At 35.9% G+C, this 26474-nt stretch overlaps 2 protein-coding genes across 3 annotated transcripts in view; one reads left to right on the forward strand and one right to left on the reverse strand.

Moving 5' to 3' along the window:
- LOC115876219 (Down syndrome cell adhesion molecule-like protein 1) overlaps nt 1-26474 on the reverse strand; it is a 337865-nt gene that overhangs the window by 196549 nt on the left and 114842 nt on the right.
- Nucleotides 1-26474, forward strand: part of LOC115876209 (FGGY carbohydrate kinase domain-containing protein-like) — a 38739-nt gene that overhangs the window by 3085 nt on the left and 9180 nt on the right. Inside the window, exons 2-7 of one of the 2 annotated variants that reach the window (XM_030891909.1) lie at nt 964-1426; nt 4831-4942; nt 13453-13693; nt 13810-13937; nt 21974-22222; nt 26031-26235. In XM_030891909.1, coding sequence (XP_030747769.1) covers nt 964-1426; nt 4831-4942; nt 13453-13693; nt 13810-13937; nt 21974-22222; nt 26031-26235 — 1398 coding nt within the window. The remainder of the gene's footprint in view (nt 1-963; nt 1427-4830; nt 4943-13452; nt 13694-13809; nt 13938-21973; nt 22223-26030; nt 26236-26474) is intronic. The other variant, XM_030891910.1, reaches the window with a different exon arrangement.

The raw sequence follows: 26474 nt of genomic DNA on the forward strand, positions 1-26474 counted from the left end.
AACGCTACAGTATCAAGTTAAAATTGAAATCACATTTTAGCCTTATCTTTTTTTACATTTTGTTTTTTATTTACTCCATTGTCTTTCTTATTACACGAGAAACAACATTTTATAGGATGACATGATTTAATATTGGTTTTAATTAACATTTTTCCATTTTACTCACTAAAGTAAGTAGCAGGCTATGGAAAAACACGGATTACCAGTAAATGTCAAGGACGAAAACGACTGACACTGACAACAAGCATATCTATTTTACATTTACTGGTAATCCGTGTTTTTCCATAGCCTGCTACTTACTTTAGTGAGTAAAATGAAAAAATGTTAATTAAAACCAATATTAAATCATGTCATCCTATAAAATGTTGTTTCTCGTGTAATAAGGAAGATAATGGAGTAAATAAAAAGACAAAATGTAAAAAAAAGATAAGGCTAAAATGTGACTTCAATTTTAACTTCATACTGTAACTCTAGAGGGTGTCACAAATTTTATTACAAAAAACACGTTATAATGGCTAAACCCGGTATTAGTATAAAAAGGGTTCCTATCAAAATACAGTTAGTATAGCAACATTGTGGAAAGAATAACCTATCATTCAAAAAAAAAATCATCCAAATCGGATTAGAGGTTTTGACAAAAACTTAACTTAAACTTTTGGTTATTTTTTTGTGGTACGAAACAAAGTAGAATTGGACCTATGTTGATATGAAAAATAAATCTTATTTTTACGTGAGGTATCTCCCCACGAGAGATGGTACATGTTTTTCGAAACACCTTGTAGTGAAAGACATATTTAATTTGACCAATTGTAACAATAGACGAATATTTTTTAGATTTTGACTATGGCGTGTAAAAAACATGACTTTTTTTCCATATGTGAGACAAAACAGTACGATCTTCTGGCGTAGATGGAACGGTTGGCAACCCTACTTTATTTTTTTAAGGCTATTATTGTTTTTTAGGGCCAGGATCATATGTTTCAAAACGTTTCTCACAAAACTTAACAGACAGACCAGGTATAATTATTCGAATAAAGACAGGAAGAATGTACCGGATAAAACCATTATCTCAGCGGATAAATCAAACATTAAAGCACCTAACTCTTCGAATAAAGAAACCAAGAAGGTACTAGATAAAACTATTGTCTCGGCGGATAAATCTGACAACAAAGGACCAAACATTTCGAATAAAGAAACCAAGAAATCATCATCGGATAAAACGGTTGTCTCAGCGCATAACTCAGACATTAAAGGGCCCTTTTTCATAGCCGCTCACGCCTCCACTGGTTTTTGCAGGGCTGGACTGGTCAACGATGAGGGTATTCTAGCTAAAATAGCTCTGGAACCTTGTACACTGTATCACTCTGGAGTATTTTACGAAGTATCGTCGGATCAAGTTTGGAGTTGTTTGGTTGACTGTATAAAGGCAAGTAAGTTATTTACTATAGTCAATGAATAAATTGTTTAAAAAATTACAACCCAGTTTTCGAGAAGTATATTTACTTATACCGTGCTGGCAACTGTTACTGTTGGGTCGGCATTTACATGTGTGGAAGTAAATCGCATAGGGATCTTATTAAGTCGGAGTAGATACGCCTTTCCCTATCAAGTAAAGTAAAATCACGATTGCAAACCGCTTATTTTTAAAAGACTTTTTTTTCAAGAGATAACTAGATAAAATCATTAGATATGTTTCTGAGCATCTGAAAAGGAATTATAAGGACATCGTTAGGGTGTCATTTTTTTATAACGAGAAAATGTCAGTAATCGCGATAATTTGAAAACTCAACTTTTTAACACATAACAGGCCATAACTCAAGAACCACTTTAGATATTGAAACCTTTTTTATTTTCAAGATCGGATATTTTACAATATGTTTACATAAGAAAAATTCGATAAGGTTGTTTTTTCTATTCAAAAATTGTAAACAATCCATCCGTATACTTTTAGAGCATAGCAATTTTCAGCAATCGTGTAATTTTTTTATTGATAAAGATTTTCACATACTGTCTACAAAAAAAATACAGCAGAAATATTAACAAAAGTTCTTAAAAAAACTCCAATCTATTATTTCTAATAGATTTCGAGATATCGATTTTTGAATTCAGAGTTCTAATAGCGCGACCACTATCGAATACCCACTCAATTCCACTTATTTTTACCAAAAATACAAGTGTTTCTAGCTTGCACTTAAAAAAATTCAAGCTATAGAGCAAATTACAACGATTCGTTAATAAATGAACAAATTAAGTATTACGAGACGTAATTAAATCGTGAAGCTGAACGCATGACGTACACCTTTCCCTAGAACTTTAAGTACTGACAGAGGTATTGATTGGGTCCATGGTACAAAGAATACAAGGTATGATCGATAGCGGCTCCAATTTCGTTCAGTTCGCGCATACCACCTGTGACGTCACTAGAAAATTAATGAATAAATAAAAAATAAAGAAAGTTGACAGGAGATCTGCATTTTTTGGGGTTATGGTTAAGAATTGTTTATTTTTAAGACTTTTTAGTTCGTTTAATTTAATAATTACTAAAACCAGCAGTTCCAAAAATATATTTAAAAATAATAATTATCTATTAACACGGATTTGGACGATACGTAAGAATACTAAATTTATTTCTATATTCGGTATAAAATTGTTTATTAGGTTTTTAGTTTGTGATGTTCATGGTAAATAATTTTCATTTTCATTGCCTCTGAATTCACATGAGGACAGAGTTGAGGATATCTATGGAAAAGTAACCACAAGAGGAATTGTTACATCATTTAAAAAATGTTGGGAAGTTTATTGTTTCCCATCGAGAAGTAGAAAATGCCAATGCAGATGAACGTATTGTAATTGTGATAGAAGTAATTCTAAGGGTGAAGTTTATTATAATTAGTGGAAGTAATACCAAGGGTGAAGTTTATTATAATTAGTGACTTGTGCTTCTTTTTATATGTAGAAGTTTCTGGTTTTGAGAATAAATCGGTTGAACGACACCCAAAATTTAAAGGAAGTATTTGCATACCCAGAATATGCCCATCAAGGATTATATAGCTCAAATTTCCTTTAATGGTAGGCAATTATTCAATGCAAATTAACTTTTTAAGTGACTAAAATATTAAATAGTTTACAATATGGTATATCACTAAAAATATATTACTTTTAGGTACAATTAGGGCCCGATACATTTCAAAAAGTAGAATATTATTTTATATTAAATGAGGTATTGTACTAACAATCAATTTATATTAATAACGGAGATTAAAAAATAACAGAATAAATAGTTCTTTTTTATACTACAAAACAAACTATAGAATACAACAGTATTTAAAAAATAAATAAAAGTTATGTCCCGGCCGAGATTCGAACTCCGGTCTCTCGTTTCCCTAGCCCGACTCCTTACGCACTGCTCCACAGTAACTTGCTTGGCGATAATTCAATGACGGTATATAAACAAAAAAACAGGTTTATAACAATATCTTGACGATTTGAACTGGCGCGCGGAGCGTGCTGACCAATAGCGCCTGTTATCACCTGTGACGTAGCGACCAACCTGCGCAATATCATACCTTGTATTCTTTGTACCATGGATTGGGTCGACCGGTTAACTGCGACAAATCTGCTTTCCCCTTCCACGTCTCTTAGCGATGTGCACAGTTTGTCGGTTTATTCATACGTTTGGCAACGTGTTTACTGTCCTCTCTTTGTTCAGTACATTATAAACGCATTGTACTCTTCTTACATACGGAAATCTCGACCCAAGACTAACCTTTCCCAGCCCTTAGTATTATACTTCACATTATACATTCATCGAGGGTTGTCTCACTTGGGTAAAAAAATGTACATTTACACAAACTACTGCAAATGATGCGAAGAAGACTGCCTATGTTTGCCATATAATTATAAGCCAAGAAATTGTACACGTAATTCCAACAGTGCTTTATAATGCTATCCATGTATTCATGCATGGTGGGCGGAAAAGCCACCATAAAAGCTCTCTAGGGTGGGGATCCTTGACAGTTCTGTTTGACGATTCATTTGACACATTTGAATTTGATTTGAAATTTTGTGGATTTGTCAGTCTTTACGGAGCTTATTTTATGTTATTCATTATTTATTCTACTACTGATAGTTGTATAAAGGTAGTAAATCTAGATGGAAATTGTGGCAGAACTTAAATTAACAGTGACACTATCGCGATTTATCGAAAAAGACTCTAAAATAGTTGGTTGTTTAGCGTGCGGTAGATCTCGGCAAAAATTGAGTGAAACAACTTTTCGCTAGTAAGTGACTATATAATATACATACGTGTAGTAAACCGATTATTTAGGAAATTCACTTAAATTAACTAAATTATATATTTTTCTTGCATTTTAGCTTTTATTTATTACTTGTCAAAGATTAGATGTCAAAGAATTTAGATACGTTAATTTGACTTACCTGCTTCAGTAGCGTATCGGATATTTGTGTTAATAAATACTTATTATAACTTATCTATTTTTATTAGAATTATATATTTTTATAACAATTTTAATAACTACCAACATTTATTCACAACGTAAAATAAAACAACAAATTATTGAGTCTACCCCACGTCTTCCCTACATCATAGTTTTACATTTTTTAAATAAAATTAGAACGACACTGATAACCCGTAATTTAAGTCGGCCATATTTGAGGCCCATCGCGGTGTACCTAAGATTTTTGATATGCTCCTTCCTTAGTCTTCTTATTCAAAGCAACAGTGAGACACCCCTTGACATTCATTATTCGTAGAGTAATTTTCTACAATGGACACATTTTTTTCTTTTTTCTAAAAATCTTTTATTTTAGAAATTAAGTGAAGGTGTGAACAAAAACGACATCAAAGCGATATGTTTCACTGCCAGACCTGCATTGGTGTGTGTGGATAATGAAGGAAAACCAGTCACAGCCAGTGTTTCACGTGAGTGTACTATATAAAAACCAAAATAATGTACAGTAGTGTACACATTACTTGGGCCTAACCAGATAGTACGAGAGCTGGCAACGTCGGGAAAACAAGTATTTTAAGACGTCTGGCTCTTTGATATATCTTTTACTATGCTCTCTGGAACAGCATGCGGCCCGTCTGGCTGCCGATACCCGTTGCGTTCACTACTGCGCATCCAAAGAAGATCCTCTATTTTTTACTTAGTGGTTTAGGTAGTATTGAATTTTTTTTCAGCTGTTGTTGCTGTATTATTTTAATAATACTTTTTTTTTAACAGATTGTTATCTAAAAGCTACACAAGTTTATTTTCAGTTCAGTTTGTTAAGATAACGATGGAAAACAAAATTATCTGGTTAAATTAAATTATATAAAATAATAATACTTTCTAAACAAGATTGATTAATGTTAATGAGTAGAAAATGCACAAATCTAGGGGTAAAATATTTAGTTACATAAAAAACTAGCAAAGTAATGTGAAAAAAAACGCATCATTGTATCTCCACTCATAAACGAAAAATCCCAGATATCCCAAATCCCAAAAAAAAACGCACAAAAATGAGACACCCTGTACCCATGTGATGCGCAGTAGTGAACGCCACGTACCGGCGCGGCAGCCAGACCATCCTAAATCTATCTAATAATTAATTACCATAATAATCCTTCAAAACAAATGAAAGTATCAAATTCTACTTATATAGACTACGGATCATAAACCCATAAACGCTATCCGTTCTGGTGATAAAAAAGCAAATATTTAATACTTTACTATCAGAATATAAACGAAAAAAAAATAAAAAAGTTGCACCCCCAGCCGGTATCGAACCACTGACCTTGGCTTCATAGGCGAAAGCTCTACGCGCCGAGCTAATAGAGACTTGCTCGATTTTTATTCAATTCTAGGATTTAAAGCGCTAAGTAAAAAATATAGGATCTTCTTTGGATGCGCAGTAGTGAACGCAACGGGTATCGGCAGCCAGACGGGCCGCATGCTGCTCCAGAGAGCATAATAAAAGATATAGCAAAGAACCAGACGTCTTAAAATACTTGTTTTCCCGACATTGTTAAGTTAAGTACCTTAAAAACTGATCTTAGCGCAAAACAGGCAGCGCTTAGTTTCTTTGATAAAGCTTCGATGTGCAAGTCCCATTTTAACGAGTTGCCTACAACAAGTCCTAAGAATTTTACAGAGTCCACGTCGTTGTGTAGTACTTTTATATGACAAAACTTTAGTTTTTGATAGGTTGAGGCATAGGAGATTAGAATCGCACCGAGATTTAATGGTGTGTAAGTCACTGGATATAGTATTATATAGTGCCGTTCCAAGTGAAACTAGTATCGTCTGCAAAGAGGCAGATTTTACCGCTAATGCCTAGATTTTCAATGTCGTTGATAAACACCAGAAACAAAATAGGGCCAAGTACTGAACCCTGAGGGACACCACAATCTATAGGCTTACAAGAAGACATAGACGTATCAATCCTTACAAGCTGCCTTCTGTTGCCAAGATATGACTTAAGCCATTCGAGCGGCACTCCCCTGAATTCATAGTATTGCAATTTGTTAATTAAGATATTATGATTTACACAGTCATTACGTTGCGTATCTTCCCAATTCTTTCAATCAACGATAATAGTTTGTAATTTTATTAGTAAAACAACAAAAGACTTATTAAAAGCAATTCAAATTACAGTAATCCTTTGTAATAATAAGCTTCCATTTTTTTATGAAAAAGAAGAAAAACTACCACGAATAAATATAAGAAAAGAAAAGAAATAAGAGACCATCTCGAGCATATTGCCTCCGTGCTGCGCTAATATGATTATTTATTAAACCTGGAACAGCCACCATTTTCCTAAATTTCACGAGTAGAATTAGGAATTTGTATAATAAAGCTCCCCAGCTTGTAACGGCATACAATTTAATATCATATTAGAGTATATTTCATATTGTTAGGGGTCCAAATTTGATTGCACACAAACATAAAGAGATATATGAGGTAGTTAAGTGCGTAATCATATTTATAACACCCCCCAAGTAGCATTTTCACGAGTTGCGACCACATGTTTACTAAACACAACGTTGGATTAGTTACAAAAAATAGTTAGCTCCGTACCTTGGGTATTAAAATAAATGTAAACGTTGTTGTAACGTTGTGCCGACGTTGAACTAGTACTACAACAAAGTAAACGCTTCTGCGACGTCGAATAAACGTTGTCTTGTAACCTTTTTTGTTTAAGTGATCTTTAGGTGATTCGGACAACGTAGTTACAATGTTGGGCAATAAAGAGTTTTCCGACGTCACTTTCAGGACCTATTCCAACGTTATGCACCGTCGCCTGTTTTACTAATTCCAACGTTGTTTAGATTTCCTTATTCTTACGTTGGTAGGACGTAGAGCCGCTAACTTTTTGCAACTGTATTGAACCATAACCTTAAATCTTAAATTTTCACTTTATTGTTCTGTTCAGTCAGACAGTTCAGTGCTGTTTTTGTTTCTATAAAAAAAACTTCATTAAAATGGGACGTAAGAAAGGCACATATAAAACTGAATTTAAATATACATCGACATATTACCGATACTTTATCCACTCCCTCGTTTATTTAGAATACAGAGGGCGGCGCAAGCTAGACTCTAGGATGACTATATTAGGCAATCTTGCGACTAGTATACTACCTGTTATTGCTGAACTCCGACTTTGTTAGTCCAGTATGCGACTACTCGAACTACTCTATCTTAATCTCCAAAACAACAAAGTGAAAGCCGCCATGTTGTTGAATAAGAAAATGTTTCGTTCCTAATATAGCAATTCCTGCTTTTTGAAAACATTATCTTGAAATATTTGACCCTAAACAACACGCGGAAACAATTTTTGTTTCGACTGCGAATAAATCATTCTCATTTTACTAAAAAGAAAAATTCAAGAAATTTTTTAAAACTTCTTTAATTTTAAGGCCCATTAGTATTTTTCAAAGTAGAAACAATACATTTATCAATAAAGTTGTTTGCGTTTAATTTTCTTGCCTTGGGTAACGAGTTACAGAGTTGGTTAAAGTGTTTCAATAATTATGATCCTCAAACATCCTCCACACTTAAATACTTTTGTTTTGTTTTCCTTTACTGCCATCTGGCATATGTCTCTAACTAAATCATAAAAATAATATTTTTACTATAATTATCCCAATTTAGGATAAAACGCGATTTAGACGCCGTATTATTACAGTTTTGTACTTCTGTGAATTAGGACTTTAAACAACGTTGCAGTTTGTACTAAATTAGACTGCTAGCCAACGTCGGTATCCAACGTCGTTTCGACCCAAAAATTATTCTCCAAACTAGTGCAGACTAGGGTTGGCACGAGGTTGTGCCGACGTTGCGCCCCGACGTTTGGTCGCGTTTCACAACGTTGTCCCGACGTCCAAAACAAACAAAACAACGCTTTATTGTGCAAAAAGCCAAAACAGCTTCATCGACAAAGCACTCACAAACAACAAAATCACAAAAAAATACAAACAACAAAAAATACACAATACAAATAATACAATTCAAAAAAATTTAAGTCTTTAAAATTGCAAAAAGAATATACATGGACAATTTTAGCAGTACACAGTAAATAGATATGATTTTAGAGTTATAAAATATTAAATACTTGACCTTTGACCAGTGTGTGAGATGATCAAAATTTTAAAATTCAAAATTGTTCATAATTAAACATCAACAAAAATGTCGTTTACAGCATATAGGGCTCTCTCCAGTAAGCATGATTTTAGAGCTTTGCGAAATGCGGGAAAGAATGAAAGCGACTTGATATCCAAAGGCAGATGATTGTACATTTTTTTGGCATTGTACAGTATTGAACCTTTAACTAGTTCTGAGCTCGGGGTTGGCAGATAAAGATCGTGCTCTGCATTCTAAGTGGATAGTTATGAGATGGCCTTTCGGGAATAGCAGATATGTGCTTGCGGATTAAGCAAACGGATTCAAAAATGAATAAAGAAGGAAGAGTCAGTATTTTCAAATTTTTAAAGAAATTCTGGCAGTGAGTTCTACTGTTCAGTCTCAATAAATATCGAAGTGCTCTCTTTTGAAGTCTGAAAACACGATCAAATTTTGTTGCGCAGCAAGTACCCCAGAATGGAAGGGCATAACGAAGATATGACTCAAAAAGAGCATAATAGACTATTCTAGAGGTTGAGAAGTAAAGTTCCTTAGAAACTAATCTTAGCGCAAAACAGGCAGGCGCTTAGTTTCTTTGATAGAGCTTCGATGTGAAAGTCCCATTTTAACAAGTTGTCTACAACAAGTCGTAAGAACTTCACAGAGTCCACGACGTCAATAGTGGTGTTATTAAGTACAAAAGGTTGTATAGTACTTTTATATGACAAAACTTTAGTTTTTGATAGGTTGAGGCATAGGAGATTAGAATCGCACCAAGACTTAATGGTGCGTAAGTCATTGGATATAGTATCATATAGCGCCTTGCAACATCTGGGCCGCTCCAAGTGAAACTAGTATCGTCCGCAAAGAGGCAGATTTTACCGCTAATGTCCAGATTTTGCAATGTGGTTGATAAACACCAGAAACAAAATAGGGTCAAGTACTGAACCCTGAGGGACACCACATTCTATAGGCTTACAAGAAGACATAGACGTATCAATCCTCACAAGCTGCCTTCTGTTGCCAAGATATGACTTAAGCCATTCGAGCGGCACTCCCTGAAACCATAGTATTGCAATTTGTTAATTAAGATATTATGATTACACAATCGAAAGCCTTAGAGAAATCACAGAAAATTGTAGCTGTAGAGTGATGGTTATTCAGGCTAGAGTATACATTATTAAAAAGGTCGAACATAGCATCATTTGTGCAACTGTTACTTAGAAATCCAAATTGATGGGTAGTAAGTATTTTATATTTAAGGAGAAAAGATAGAAACCTTTTTTTAACCAATCTTTCAATGATCTTAGATAATGTGGGCAGGAGTGCAATTGGGCGATAGTTCGAAGCTTCATCTTTATCACCTCCTTTATACAGAGGAATAATTATTGCTGTCTTAAGACAGTTTGGAAAAACTCCTTTTTGGAATGACTCGTTAATTAAAGTAGTAAGATGGTTTAATGTGCATTCAGGAAGTTCAGAGAACATTTTGAGAGTAAGCCCATCAGTCCCAGATGAGGATTTGTTTTTAATACTATTAATTGTACTACGGAGCTCATCTAATACTACGGGCGTGAGGAAGAAACTGTGTAAATTCTCATTTGCTTTAGGGAGATATGAAAGTGAATCATGGGAAGGAGTTATGGTGTTCACTAAATTTTTAGCCACATTAACAAAGTAAGTGTTTAAATCTTCAGGTGAATTAAAGACTGTGCCAGACGAAGAAGTCTTATTCCTTAAGTCATTTACAATAGCCCAAGTCTCCTTAGCGACATTACCGGCTTTGGCTAGCCTCGCATTATAATAAATGTCCTTGGCAGCTTTCATAGTCTTACGATAAACCTTTCTATAAAGTTTCACGTAATTATGAAAGAAGACGCTGTCCGTGAATTTCTTAAGGTGAGATAATGAGCGCATGTTCTTTGCAGATATACGCAAGCCGAAAAATAAGGATATACGCAAGCCGAAAATTTTCATCCGATAAAATACGGCCCAATTTGCGCGAGGTATTTTTACATTTGGATTTCAGCAAAAACCTTGTCAATACTGCCTCATGATCAGAGAAACCCGAGTGAAGGACTCTACAGTCAACGAATTCCGGGTCAAAAGACGACACGACATAGTCTATAGTACTAGAGCCAGTTTTAGTTATTCTAGTTGGTGAGTCAACATGCATGAGTATACCGAAAGAATGAAAAATGGACTGGAGAGACTCCTTAGCTGCACACGTCCAAATGCTGCCTGGGAAGGAGAGTTATTATTATTAAGGTTCGCGAACATTTGCGTACGTTCAGGATCATCAATGTGCTCCAGTATTTTTTAGCCTTTAAAAAATATCTGATCTAAAATTTTTTTAGTTTCTTTATATTAAATCAGAGTCTCCTCTGCTGTCTATGTTGAAAGCATTTCCCAAAACCAGCGAATTATCGTTCTGTTCGCCCCTCTTGTTTCTAGAGATTGCTTGGCTACCTTGTGAGGTATGTTGTGAAACGCCTCCGCATTGTTCAAGAAGACACAAATTTTTATTTCTTTGCTATCCAGGCTTCCCTGTTTTAGCTCCGTTAATTGGCACAGAGCAGTTTTTTTAAATCTGCCCGCTCTATATGCTCTATAGTGCAGTGGTTTAACCTTCAGATAATTTCCTCCATAATGTTTGTCCACTACTTTCTCCATTGTTTTTAATATAAACGATGCGAGACTAATAGACCTAAATGATTTATAGTTGTAGTTTAAGATTACTTTTGTTCGTCTCCAGAGGGTTGGTATATGATTGTGGTTGGTATATGTAAATTGCCCGTTTTAGTGTTTATTCTGTTATTACTAGCTTGGCCACATCCCAGTCTTTCCTGCAAGGATTGTGGGGTTTGGTCAGAGCTACATGCGTATCAATAAATATGCTACCTGGAAAGTGGGTATGAAATAGGAGGTTAGCTCTGTTGTGACGACTTTTCTGTCGTTACCCAAATAGAATGAAAAAAGAATCCGTTGCTCAGGGTTAGAGGAAAGCTGGGTTCGTAGGTAAGGCTTCTGACTCACAGTGACTTTCTAATGTTGTTAAAAAATAAAAAAATGATAATATGTAGGCTGCAGAGATTTTAATATTGATGTTAAGAATTCAAATAGGTATGGTCAAAGACAGTGAAAAGGGCGCCACTTACTTTGTTTATGAGAGTGGTAAAGTAAGAAACCAAAAAGAAAAAATACGATATCACAACATAGCTAAAATAAAGTAATCAACAGCATTAAGGGTCTATTATGTTCATCAGGAATAAAAAAGTCAGAAATATATAACTATCCTACATTAAACATTTATTGAAAACGAACACAAGTATCATCAATTAGTCACAGTGATCCCAATAAAACCATAAGTTATTTTAAATAGATTTGAATTTAGTAACTGTATTCTTTGAACTAAGTAAGCTACTTAATAAAACAGGTGAAATTTATGTATGTCTCAATACGATGATGTTTCGAAACATGTCGTGTACAAAAACCTTTAAAATGAATACGTGTTAATAATTTTCATATAAAATATCATAGCTAAGTAAGAGTGTACTGTACGAAGTCTTCGATATCAGCCAAAAGAACGATTGTAATGTCAGGAACACTGTCTTAAGGTCTGCATAGGTCCATACAAAATGAAAGTGGGTGAAACATACAATAATTACTGCATTATTACTGCATACCATGTGGTAATTACTGAGTACCATGTGGTAGTTACTGAGTACCATGTGGTAGTTACTGAGTACCATGTGGTAGTTACTGAGTACCATGTGGTAGTTACTCTATAAATAAAAAATAGTTCTCAGGACAGATACTCAATAAAAGAAACAACTTACGGTCTGAAAATCAGCTTTACATAAATATATTCAAACCATATGCCGATCCAAACCAGTAATTAAATACTCAAATAAACGAAATAAAAAACGGAAATAACTGAAATAGAATTTAGTTAGATAGGGCTATATAAAATGGCGGGATAAACTTACGGTGATCATTCCAAGAAGAAACCAAACAAATACGATCTATACTCTGGATTGCATACTTTACAAGGTTTTTCAAATTTCCAAATCGGATACCCATGCAATGGAAATCGAAAAGAGGATTCAGAGTGCTTTTCACTGGAAAATTTGTCGGACGCCGAAACACGCGTCTTCTTCAGATCTAAATTCCCAGAAAGAAAGACCTTCTTCTCAGTTTCAGAACCGAAACAAAAAAAACCCTTTTCACCACAGACAAAATGAGAGAGAAAAAAGTGATATCATATGATCGAAATCATTAGAACAGAAAATCGCAATCCACAGCGAAGTGAGATTTGGACAAGTGAAATGCAATTAAGGAAGTTTGGCATATAGCGAATAGATGGCGCTAATAAACAAGACAAGTGAACTGTAAAAAATGAAGTTTAGTATCTTTGGCATCTAGCAAATAGATGGCGCCAATACTAAGAAATTTAAATAAAAATAGATTTTTAAATTCAATTTTATTAAAGGAAATAAAAAATACTACACTGTCTTCATATCTTTCCGTATAGCTCCCGTCAGATTTATTAAGTGCCATGTTGGGGCTAGACCCACTCTTGGCCATGGCTTTGTGTAGTCTAGCTGCCTAAGGAGTAGAACTGGTGTTTTCGTACTTCTTACTGTACTCAGTTAATTTCTCGGTGTAGAGCCACTGAATTTAGCTCTGTTAAAGAGTCGTCGATAGTTACGCTGCAATATAAATATGTTCAGAAAGATGACTAACATGATCTGAATACCTATTTGTTCCAATTTTTTCGGTTATAAAAGTTTTTCACCAGAATAATAATAAAAAAACATTCTTCTAGGAGATCCATCAAGGAACGTCATCCTGCACTACGATCAAAGATCGATGCAGGAAGTGGAAAAAATCAACAAAACCCGTCACAACCTTTTGCAGTATTTTGGAGAGCGAGCACTACCCGAACTGCAAGAATCGAAAATAATGTGGTTGAAAAATAATCTGGAGAAGGATTGTTGGAAGAAAGTGGGCAGCTTTTTCGAACTGACGGATTTTTTAACTTGGAAAGCTACAGGTTCTCAAACTAGGTAAGTAATGTTTTCTAATATTTTTTCTTGTCAAGTCTCTCTAGACACAATGTTTTTCCAGATTTATGCACTTTGCATAAAATATATTAAGGTTGTTGATTTTTATTTTTTTTTAGATCATCTAGTATACTGACGTCAAACTGGAGTTACGAAGTGGCTGTTAACGGCGTTGAAGGATGGAACAGGGACTTTTTCAAAGAAATTGGCTTGGAAGAGTTGGAAAATGACGACTGGAAGAAAATTGGTAAATTAATTTTCCTATGTAAAATAATGTAGGGGATATATTTTATATACAGGGTGTATTCCGGAAACTTCGGCAGCATATTTTGCAGATAAAAATAATTAAAAAAGTTTATATAAATATATGTCCAAAAATGCTTGGTTTCATAGATACAGGGTGTAGAAGTTTCATTTTTATTTCGATTTTTTTCAAATAATTTCTGTAGTAACGTCAAAATTTGGATGAACAATGATGTTTGGGAGTTTTTTTGGGAGAAATTTGATTTTTATGCCAATATGGAACTCCACCGATTAAATATAGATGTTGCCGCTCTAAGCGAAACACGCTTTGCAGATGAAGGTAGTCTCACTGAGGAGCATTACACCTTCTTTTGGAAAGGTCATCCCGCAACACACAGGAGAATTCATGGTGTAGGCATTGCGATCAAAAACGAAATCGCCACCAAGTTAACAGAAGTACCTATTGGTGTCTCCGAACGTCTTATGACCCTAAGGTACCCCATATCAGACAAAACTTACGTCAACAACATTAGTGCCTACGCTCCCACCCTTGACGCTAAAATTGAAGATAAGGATAAATTTTACCAAGCATTACAAAATGCCTTTCAACGAATTCCAAAGCACGAACGAATCATCTTGCTAGGTGACTTTAATGCCCGTGTAGGCAAACAACAGGAAATATGGCCTGACGTATTGGGAAAACAATGGAAAACGCAAATAGCAATGGTGAACGCTTATTAACAACATGCGCAGAGTATAATCTTTGCATCACCAATACGTGGTTCATGTTGATGAACAAGTTTAAAGATACCTGGAAACATCCTAGATCAGGCCACTGGCATCAATTGGACCACATAATCGTTCGAAGGATGCATCTAAAAGATGTTAGGCTCACAAAAGCTAGAATAGATGCCGAATGCGGCACTGACCACCGACTTTTAATTTCAAAAATGAAAATCCAGTTAAAACCCAAACATCCACGCTGTAAAAAGCAAAACAACATGACCAGATTGAACGTAGGGGTCTAGAGAACAACAATACCGCCGACGCCCTCCGGGAAGCCATCAAAGAATTACTTTCACCGATAACTTCAATCTCAATATTGGATGCTGAACAAGGCTGGACACAATTAAGAGATGCGATTCATAAAACCAGCGAAGCAGTACTGGGAAAGTCGAACAAAAAGAAACAACCAGACTGGTTTAACGAAAATCAACCGCATATACAAGCTTTGTTGGAACAAAAGCATAGAGCACATCAAGTAGTCACTGCAAATCCACATAATCCAAGACAGGTAGACAACTTTAAAGCAGCCAACAACACGACGCTTCGAAGAGAACTGCGCCAAGTAAAGGATAACTGGTCGTCACAAAAAGCGAATCAGATTCAAGTGTACGCCACGCATCACGATTATCGTAAATTCTACGAGGCTGTAAAAGAAGTATACGGTCCAACTAAGAACGTAAGCTGCCCAATCATGGCACAAAATGGCGAACTTCTAAAAGAAGAAGAACAAATCAGAAATCGCTGGAAAGAACATTACAGCCATATCCTTAACCAAGAAAACAACCCCAATATGGAAGCACTAAACACAACACCTCAGTATAACAGCCTCGATGTATTAGACATCCCAATAACAGAACAGGAAATAAAGATCTCCATAAAACAGCTTAAAAACAACAAATCAGCTGGCTGTGACGCGATTCCGGTGGAAATCTATAAGTGTGCAAGTAAAGAACTTATTGGTCATCTTAAGGCTCTCTTCGATGTCGTATGGGAAAGCGGAGAGGTACCTGAGGACTTTCGCAACGCGAATATAGTGAATATATTTAAGGACAAAGGAAGTGCATCAGACTGCGGCAATTATAGGGGAATTTCGCTATTTGCTATCGGCGAAAAAATTTTTGCAAAAATAATGTCAAACCGCCTGCACCCATATATAGAAAAAATCCTTCCAGAATCGCAAACGGGTTTTCGTACCAACCGCGGCACCGTCGATTCCATATTTTCGATCCGTCAACTACAGGAAAAAGTAAAAGATCAGCAGTCTAAACTTTATGTTGCATTTGCATTCATCGATCTAACGAAAGCCTTCGACTCTGTGAACAGAGATGCGCTTTGGGCAATTATGAAAAAGTTCGGAGTACCCAACAAATTTCTTACAGTGTGTAAAAGCCTCCATAACAACAACAAGTCAAGAGTGTCACATCATGGATCACTGGGCGATCCATTCCTAACAAATACAGGAGTTAGGCAGGGATGTGTCTTAGCGCCTCTCCTATTCAACATATTCATGGCAGCGCTCTCCATTATAGTGGACAGCAAACTGCAGGAGAGAGGATTGGGCATTAGATACAGATATGACGGCGTCTGTTCAACATAAAAAGACTCAGGGCAAAAACACGTACAAAATTTATCACAGAACTTCAATACGCTGACGACTGCGCTCTAGTTGCAAACACGGTACAACAATTACAAGAAATGTTGAACACATATACCTGGGCATACGAGGCTTTGGGCCTTAAGCTGAACATCGGCAAAACTAAAATCATGTGCACTCCCCCGGAAGATCACAACAATGCTATAAAAATCGGAGAAGAACTATTCGAATATGTGGCGGAATTCAATTACCTTGGCAGTTTGATTTCGGAAAAGGCCAATATTGACTCTGAAATTCAGCACAGGATTAGTAGCGCCTCAAGAGCATTCTGGAAATTAAAAGACAGGGTTTTCTACAATCATGACTTGAGTACAAAAACAAAACTTGCAGTATACCGAGCAATTATAATCCCCACCATGATATATGGGAGCGAAACCTGGGTGCCTTACCGCCGACACATGAACGCATTGAACAAGTTGCAACAGAGACACCTTAGACAACTCTTAAGAGTCCGGTGGTTCCATCATGTCTCAAACGTATCGGTCCTTGAAAAATCTAACTGCGAGAGTATTGAAGTCATGGTCACAAAATCCCGCTTAAGATGGGCTGGTCACGTATGCAGAATGCAAGAAAACCGCATACCAAAATCTCTGCTTTACGGTGAGCTTGTGGACGGTAAGAGGAGGCCGGGTGGACAACTGAAAAGATACAAGGACATTTTCCACGAAAATTTAAAGGGAATTAACATGCAGAATGAGTGGGAAAAAGCAGCTCACAATAGAACTCAATGGAGAAGGGTTGTAAACTCAGTTAACAGCGGCAACCAAAAAGTAGAGAGGCAACAAAGCAATGAGATTTTTGAATGTCCGGAGTGCGGTAGGCAGATAACATCACGTATCGGGCTTTTCAGTCACAGAAAAGCTCATGAAAGAAAACGCCTTGCGTGACCATTTTCTTTATGTGTGTCGAATACTCGTCAGCGAGTAACGGCTGTGTGTATGCCAATATGACTCCTATTTATAGGGGGCGCAACGTACATGTGTTTTAATTGATTTGAAGAGTAATAACTTTTCGTCCGTACCTTATAAAACTACTGAGTGAAAAAATATCCATTTCCGTGATTTTTTACGTAAAAAAATGTCTCTTGGTAAAAATCGCTACGAGTAACCGTTCTCAAAATATTTAGAACGGAAATAGTCAATACATGTTATTATTGACCAAAAAATAAACATGAGTAGATAGTTATTTGACTGAACTGATAAATTTGGGAACTTTTTTTAAATTAATCATAATTTTTTTTTCGAAAAGATGACGATAAAACGGTTTCTGCTAAACTTTTGGCATAAAAACATTTCAAATTTATGATTTTAATCTAATAACTATTTAGTCAACATGTTTAATTTATGTCAATGATGACAGGTAGTGATAATTTCGATTCCAAATACTCGAAAACCGTTACTCGTACTGATTTTTACCAAGAGACCGTTTTTACGTAAGAAACTTCGTAAATGTATATTTTTTTAATCTTTTTTGTACAGGTACGAAAGGAAAGTTATTCGTTTTCAAACCAGTTAAGAGAGGTGACGCCCTCTACAAGTAGGAGTCATATTGACATCAAAATCAAATTTCCCATGTCAAAAAACTCTTAGACACCAATTTTCATCCAAATATCGACATTAGTACAAAATACTTACTGAATATCAATTTGGATTTCTAAGCAACAAGTCCACAAATGACGCTATGTTTTCCCTCCTTAATAAAGTTTACTCCAGCCTAAACAACCATCACTCTACAGCAACAATTTTCTGTGATTTTTCTAAGGCGTTCGATTGTGTAAATCATAAGATCTTAATTAATAAACTGCAGCACTATGGGTTCAGGGGATCATCTCTCGAATGGTTTAAGTCATATCTGAGCAACAGAAGTCAACTTGTGAGGGTGGATACCACGTTGTCTTCTAGCAAGCCAATAGAATGTGGAGTACCACAAGGCTCAGTACTAAGCCCTATTTTGTTTCTTCTTTTTATTAACGACATTGCTAACATAAACATCAGTGGCAAAATATGTCTTTTTGCGGATGACACTAGCATCAGTTGGAGCAACAAGGACATCACGGCACTTCATAGGATTATATCAAATGACTTAATCACCATTAAATCTTGGTGCAATTCGAACCTCCTAAGTTTCAACATTTCTAAAACTAAAGCTTTGTCGTATAAAAACTCGTTGCAGCTTTTTGTACTTAACAACACCACCATTGACGTCGTCAAATCTGTAAAATTCTTAGGGCTTGTTGTGGACAATTCTCTGAAATGGGACATACATATGGAAGCTTTGTCGGAAAAATTGAGCTCTGCCTGTTTTGCATTAAGGTCTGTTTCTAAGGAGCTTAACTTGTCAGTGGCTAAAACTGTTTATTATGCACTTTTTGAGTCGCACCTCAGGTATGCCCTTCCATTCTGGGGTATGTGTTGTGCGACTCAATTTGACCGCATTTTCAGGCTCCAGAAGAGAGCTGTTCGATATTCACTGGGATTATACAGCAGAACTCATTGCCGGGACTTTTTAAAAAAATAAAAATATTGACTCTTCCTTCCTTATTTATATTTGAATCCGTTTGCCTAATACGTAAACATGTATCAGCTTCTCAAGAAAGGCCATCTCACACTTATCCACTCAGGAACGTGGAGCAAGATCATACCTACTATCATATCTACCTACCACACGCTCAGAGTTAGTTAAAAGTTCAATATTATACAACTCGAAAAAAATGCACAATCACCTGCCATTTGAAATCAAATCCATAACATCATTTTTTTCATTTCGCAAAGAATTGAACTCTTATTTACTAGACAAGGCTTTCTACGCCGTAAATGAATTATATTTTGAAAATAAAATTTGATCTTGTAAACACTGGTCTACTGTTTGCTATTGCTATATTTACTAATGACATCGAAATGAATTTATTTAGAGGTCATTGATATTTTGCTATAAACTGGCTAAATATTTTTGAATATTATTTTAAATTTTTTGTTCTTTGACATTGTAAACATTTATAAATTGTTATTTTAACAATAAGACTGACAATATTATTTATATAATGTTTTGTATTATCTTTTGTTTGTTTGTTTGTGTACCTTGTTTTTTTTCTACTTTGTTTGTTAGTTTACCTTTGTCTACAAATTGAAAAATTTTTTGACAATAAAGGCATTTATAATAATAATAATAATAATTAATAATTGAGAAATTAATTAGAAAAAATTGAAATAAAAATGAATCTTCCACACCCTATATCTCCGAAATTAAGCATTTTAGGACATACATTTATACGAACTTTTTTACTTATTTTTATCTACAGAATATGCTGCCAAAGTTTCCGGAATACAGTTCGTACCACCCAGTATAGAGAGAAACCAATAAAAGTTGCACGTGCACGGTCTTTACGAAATTAATTATCCAGACAGAGATATGTCATTTGGAAGGCCTGCGAATGGCTGAGCATATAAGGTGTCTCTTATAATAGGCGGAAAACTGCAATAATCTCTGACAGTCAAGCAAGGTTGAAACCACCCCTAGATCAATTATTGTTCTCGTACGACTACAATGGCTCGTATTTTCTTATTCTCCGCCTTTTAATTAGTATAAATACCCTCAGTTTTAATAAAATCAGTGACATGACGAAAATCCCCAATTTTCATAAGTATATTTGTGGTATTTTTGGCTATTTTTTACTAAATTTTCAAAGTCCCCAAGAATCATGGTAAACATGGTCATAAAATTATGAAAAATTCAGTAGGAAATTTTATGTAGATTCAGATTAATTTTAACATTTTTATAAATTTCTTTCTGGGTGGGGTAATTACCCCTATTATCCCTTTCGTACATGTGCCCCTGTATAGTAGTATATTTTATAAAAAAAATCTAGATACTGACTATACAGGGTGTCCCAGAAATAAGTGCAGATATTTTAACTGGTAGTATAGTTCAACCCCAGAAACACGCCTATGAGGGTTTTTTTGCGAAAAAAAATGTTGAAAATTTTATATTTTTCTTGACATTTTCCGGAAAATGTTGAAAAACTTTTGAGTGCCACTGTTCACTCCCCGGGAAATTCGTTTACCGGGCATAGAGAGTGTCGGAGAGAATGCAACGTTGCCACCTCCTACCATACCCACATTCTGCATGTTTATCTATAAATTCAATTATTTTAAGTTGCTACAGAAAAAATACAAATTAATTTTATTCATATTAGTGTAGATTGCTCTACTAATTCTAGAGAAACGCGCAATATTTTAAATACTTTTTACAGTGGAGTAAACTGAAAAAATAAATCTTAACAATTATTATAGCTTCTTTTTTCGCCATATTAGGAAATATTTTCAATCGTTTCACAATTGCCTGAGAAATTACGATCGATGCCATTTACCATCCAGTTTTACACAATAAAATGCCATCGATCGTAATTTCAAAATCAGAAAACTTGCCGCCGTTTTTTCCAATGAAATGGGCGGTGGGGAGAAAATTACAGATTTCTGTATTATATTAACGACATTATTAATAGCATGTCCACAAAGCATTGACACTATTAGAAATCGATCTAATTTCTAATAGTATCGAGCTTTTAAAATTCGAGAAAGCGATCGGAGATTGTGTTTAAAGTGTTGTGAAATGTTCGTTAGTGCATATTTTTGTGTCGGTAATCGGTATCGGTATAGACAAATCGCGATGGAGTATACAATTCCGGAGAAGGTGGATAGTGGATATGCTAAGAGCATACTTCCTGGCAGGGGAAAGCGCTGTAGAATCTCGGAGGCTTTATTCCGAAGAGTATCCGAATAGACAAATCCCTAATGCTCGAACCTTTGTAAGTATGGTTCAGCATTTGAGGGATTCGGGAAAAGCAACGAAGAATTGCTGTAAAACGTTAAAAATTCCATGCTCAGAAGAAGGAGAGCATGTATTGGAAATGGAGGTCGTCATTTTGAACAATTATTATAATAGTATGCAGTCAAGAAGCGAAGGGTATACCGGATGGTGCATCATCGTTGGAAATATAGGATATCCCATGCAAATTTTGAACTGTCCAGATATTGGATCCCCTTGTTCAAATTTGTAATGTATCTTTAAAAACCATTTACGATTTAGCTCTAAAATTAATAGAGGAGCCAATATTTCCACAGTTGAACATTTGCATAGTGTTGTTAAGAATTGTAGTGAAGTGTTGTTAAGTGTAGTGTTATGTGCAGTTTTAAGAGTGGTAAAATGGATAAAACAGAAAGCTGTGCAGTTATCTCTCTGCTATAGGGATATGTTTTTTTATTGTTTGGTAAGTTTTTTTTCTTTTAGTTTATTTTGTGGAATGTGGAAAGTAGGGCTACTGGCGAACACCCACTTAAAAAAAAGTAACACACCGCTGCAGAACCTCTTGGGTGGTGTGGAATTTTGCAAGTACTTTTTAAGTCTTTCTAGTCGATGTGGCAACAGCGGGCGACGAACAAGCCGAGATCCGCGAGATTTCTCCCCTGCGCCGGGGGATCCGCGAGATCCCCGGCGGCTCTCAAAATGTCGCAATTTTTTTTTCAAACTTTCAAAGTTAAATAACTCGGTTATTTTCAATTTATTTTAAAAATGGTAAAGAGAAAATATGTTTATTTTGACAGATCTACCACCCCTTAAAATATCTGCACTTATTTCTGGGACACCCTGTATGTTTGATAAACAAATAGGATCAACAATACAAGCAGCGGGTCTGCCAGTTGGCGAAGGCTTGTCGGCCAGTGCAGCAGAAGAAATTGGCTTGCCAAAGGGTTTACCAATAGCAACGTCCATGCTGGACCAATACGCCGGATATTTAGGACTTTTAGGAATCCATGTGGATGGAGTCAATAACGACATAACCAAAAGATTATGTAAGTATGACTTTATTCACTCTTAAACGGGATTTACACTGTATATTTGAGGTACAGAGTGTCCTATTTTCGTATGTTTTCCAGGGTATTTCATTTATAAATAGAGGTACGAAGGTGCAGTTTCCACATTACTCTTGGGACACCCTGTATATCATTTTAACCTTTAATTTCAAAATTTACCTAAATTTTGATTTCCATCAAAAGTTTCAAAAGTTCAAAGGTTTTGTAGTCCATTAGGATAATTGGATGTTTGCGTTTTGCCAAAACCTCTGTGATCTTAGCTGTTCTATTTATTTGGCAGAGGTGCCTTAAGGGTTCAAATTTATGACTATGAGGCAAGGCATTACAAACTTTACATATTAGTAAATGATAGGAGAGACACAATTAACGCCTTCTATCCAAATTGCCACATAGGGCTTTTTATGCTAGAAGCAAAATGATCGGCATATAACAGATAATACTTTTAAGAAATAGAATGGCATTTTTAACAAAAAAAAAACTAAATCTAAATTTAAACGTAGTCCTCGTCTGCTCATTTCTTTGACAAATTCTGCACAATCATAACATATTCCATAATTTCCTGAATTTACTCCTGAATATAAAGTAACAACACCCCAAGCAGCATTTGGACGTCAGGACAACGTTGTGTCACGCGACCAAACGTCGGGGCGCAACGTCGGCACAACCTCGTGCCAACGTAGTTTGGTGAATAGTTTTTGGGTCGAAACGACGTTGGATACCTACGTTGGCTAGCAGCCTAATTTAGTACAAACTGCAACGTTGTTTAAAATCCTAATTCACAGAAATACAAAACTATAATAATACGGCGTCTAAGTCGCGTTTTATCCCAAATTGGGATAATTATAGTAAAATATTATTTTTATGATTTAGTTAGAGACATATGCCAGATGGCAGTAAAGGAAAACAAAACAAAAGTATTTAAGTGTGGAGGATGTTTGAAGATCATAATTATTGAAACACTTTAACCAACTCTGTAACTCGTTATCCAAGGCAAAAAAGTTAAACACAAACAACTTTATTGATAAATGTATTGTTTCTACCTAAATAAATACTAATAAAGTCGCAGTTCAGCCTTAACAGGTAGTATACTAGTCGCAATATTGCCTAATTTAGTCATCCTAGAGTCTAGCTTGTGCCGCCCTCTATATTCTAAATAAACGAAGAAGTGGAAAAAGTATCGGTAATATGTCGATGTATATTTAAATTTAGTTTTATATGTGCCTTATACGTCCCGTTTTAATTAAGTTTTTTTATAAAGACAAAAACAGCACTGAACTGTCTAACTGAACAGAAAAATGAAGTAAAAATTTAAGATTTAAGGTTATGGTATAATACAGTTGCAAAAAGGTAGTAGCTCGACGTCCTACCAACGTAAGAATAAGGAAATCTAAACAACGTTGGAATTAGTAAAACAGACGACGTTTGCATAACGTTGGAATAGGTCCTGAAAGTGACGTCGGAAGACTCTTTATTGCCCAACATTGTAACTACGTTGTCCGAATCACCTAAAGATCACTTAAGTAAAAAAGGTTACAAGATAACGTTTATTCGACGTCGCAGAAACTTTTACTTTGTTGTAGTTCAACTCTAGTTCAACGTCGGCACAACGTTGTAGAATGTAGAATGTAGAATGTTTAGGAGGGGAGTTAATCACCGCGACCTTATATAGATCTATTGTGTGTTCCTCTTTCTTGAGTAATAACGAGTTATAACTCATCATACAGTCTCAGGGCTTTAAGAAAAGCCAGTATCTGAGACGGCTCCACAGAGGCCAGCTCTCCATCCTCGACATCAGACGTACCAAGGTTCATGGCACGAATGGTCGTCGTCTCGACGCACTCAGTGATAAGGTCTTCTGGTGTTTCCCCATTTTCCCCACAAAATCTGCATTCGCCGTTGTTTCTCAGTTTCAGCCTACTGAGGTGTTCGTTGAGGAGAAAGTGTCCTGTTAGAAACCCCGTGACAATCCAAAGATTGTTTTTACTTAAATCAAGGAAAACCTTTGATTTTTCTCGGTCGTAAGTTCTGAGGAACTTTTTCGAGTGTCTTAGACCGTTGGAGGACACCCATTCTAAATTACGGATGGAGTCTTCCAGATTCTTCAGTTCCGCTTTCAGTTGGTTCCCGTTAGGAAAACAGAACGGTTCTGGTCCAGTTAGTGGAGTGTTCGCTTCTTTTCTAGCTAGATCATTTGCTTTTTCATTGCCTTCTATCCCTTGGTGAGCAGGCACCCAAACTACACCGACTTTATTTTCTTTGCCTAATTTGTTAAGCTTCTCTAGGCATTCTTTGGCCAACTTCGAATTGATGGTTACTGAGTTGATCGCGTTAAGTGCTGCTTGACTATCGGATAGGATGGCAATTTCCTGTTTTCGATAGTTTCTATCTAAGATAAATTGTACGCATCTTTCGATAGCGTAAATTTCTGCCTGAAGGATACTGGGGTAGGTGCCCATTAGTTCGGAGTATTTAGTTTTCGGCCCAAATACTCCTATCCCTGTCCCTGCTTTGGTTTTGAAAGCATCAGTATACCAAGTGATGGTATGGTCTTTTATATGCTGAGTAAGCGTTTCTTTCTTCCAATTCTTTTTATTACTCAATACTACAGTGAGGTGTTTCTCAAAGTTGTAAATTATTGGTATGTCATCCACTGGGAGGTGGAGAAGTGGAATTTTATTTTTGAGGGTGTTCCAAGCCCCCGACCTGAAAATTCTCCCAGTACTGTTTCCGTCAGTAACCATTCTAATCATTGTCGCATTGGCACAACTACCTACGACAATATGCAGTGGTGTTAGGTCTAGAATGACCTCCATTTCCGCTGTTGGACATGTTCTCATGGCACCTATGATGCAGATACATGCCAGTCTCTGTACTTTGCACAGGTTTTGCCTTGCTGTAGGTTGCTCTAGTTTTGTATACCTAGCAACTGCTCCATAAGTAATCATGGGTCTTACTATCATGGTATACAACCAGCGCAAAATGTTAGGGGCGCAGCCCCACCTATTTCCCGCCAGTCTTCTGCATATCATGAGAGCCTTTGTGGCTTTGCTGGTAATGTTCTTAATATGCCTGTTCCAGAGAAGTTTACTATCCAGGGTTATTCCCAGATATTTCACTTCCTGTGATGGCAGTATTTCCTTTTCATCTAGATGGATACTTTTCAAGTTTCTCAAACTTCGCTTTCTGGTGAATGGCACTACTGCGGTTTTATCTGAGTTAATACTCAGCCCGACAGTCCTGCACCATCTCTCAGCGATGCGGAATCCTCTTTGGATACGTACAATGTTACAACAACGTTTACATTTCTTTAAATACCCAAGATACGGAGCTAACTATTTTCTGTAACTAATCCTTCGTTGTGTTTAGTAAACATGTGGTCGCAAGTCGTGAAAATGCTACTTGGGACTAGACACTTTTTTCAAATAATACAAAACAATTTCGAATACGACTACTTTTTCGTGAAAGTAAACTTAAAAAACAGTAAATACAACTCAGCAGCAGTTACATTTCTTTCTTTATTCCAATACCCTCTAATACTGATTTATTTTGCTGCCGACGTGCGACCTGGCTGTCAGCAATGCATTTCCGCCGATAGGAGTCGATATTCAGAAGGATCTATACATCCATCAGTAGTACCGATAGCGGAGACAGATCCTTGGATTCGTGTCCATCCGAACTTAATCATCTCTACTTTGTTCCTGAAATACGTGTATCGAGTTACTTTTAGTATCTCTGTTATCTAAATAAAATAAAAATATCATCTAAATAATTTTCATCTAATTTTCAGGTATAATAATGGGTGATGTGGGATCATCTCATTTTATTCTGTCGCCCAATCCTGTATTCGTAAAAGGGGTTTGGGGTCCCTTTAAAGATGTCGTCTTGCCCAACATGTGGCTGAATCAGGCTGGACAGCCTACCAGTCAAGGACTAATCCAGCACATTATTGATAATCATCCCTCCTCAACGGAGATAAGGAAAAAGAGCAGAATGTAAGCTTACAAAAGATCTAATTTGGTTTTATTGAGCCTATTTTGATGATTTTTAAGTAACTTTTAATCAATTTGTACTCTAGCAGAGATGGGCTTAAGTCCAAAAAACCAAAAAAAAAAGCGTCTAGTGTAACCTCTAACTTGTCATAAGAATTATTAAGAATTAATTTGTGTTATTTTATATTCTACTAAATTAATTTAGCTAATTTTCTATACAGGTTGTTTCAATATTCTGAGGA

Source organism: Sitophilus oryzae, unplaced genomic scaffold, assembly GCF_002938485.1.
Source record: "Sitophilus oryzae breed Bouriz unplaced genomic scaffold, Soryzae_2.0 scaffold_1420_pilon_pilon, whole genome shotgun sequence".
Taxonomy (NCBI): domain Eukaryota; kingdom Metazoa; phylum Arthropoda; class Insecta; order Coleoptera; family Curculionidae; genus Sitophilus; species Sitophilus oryzae.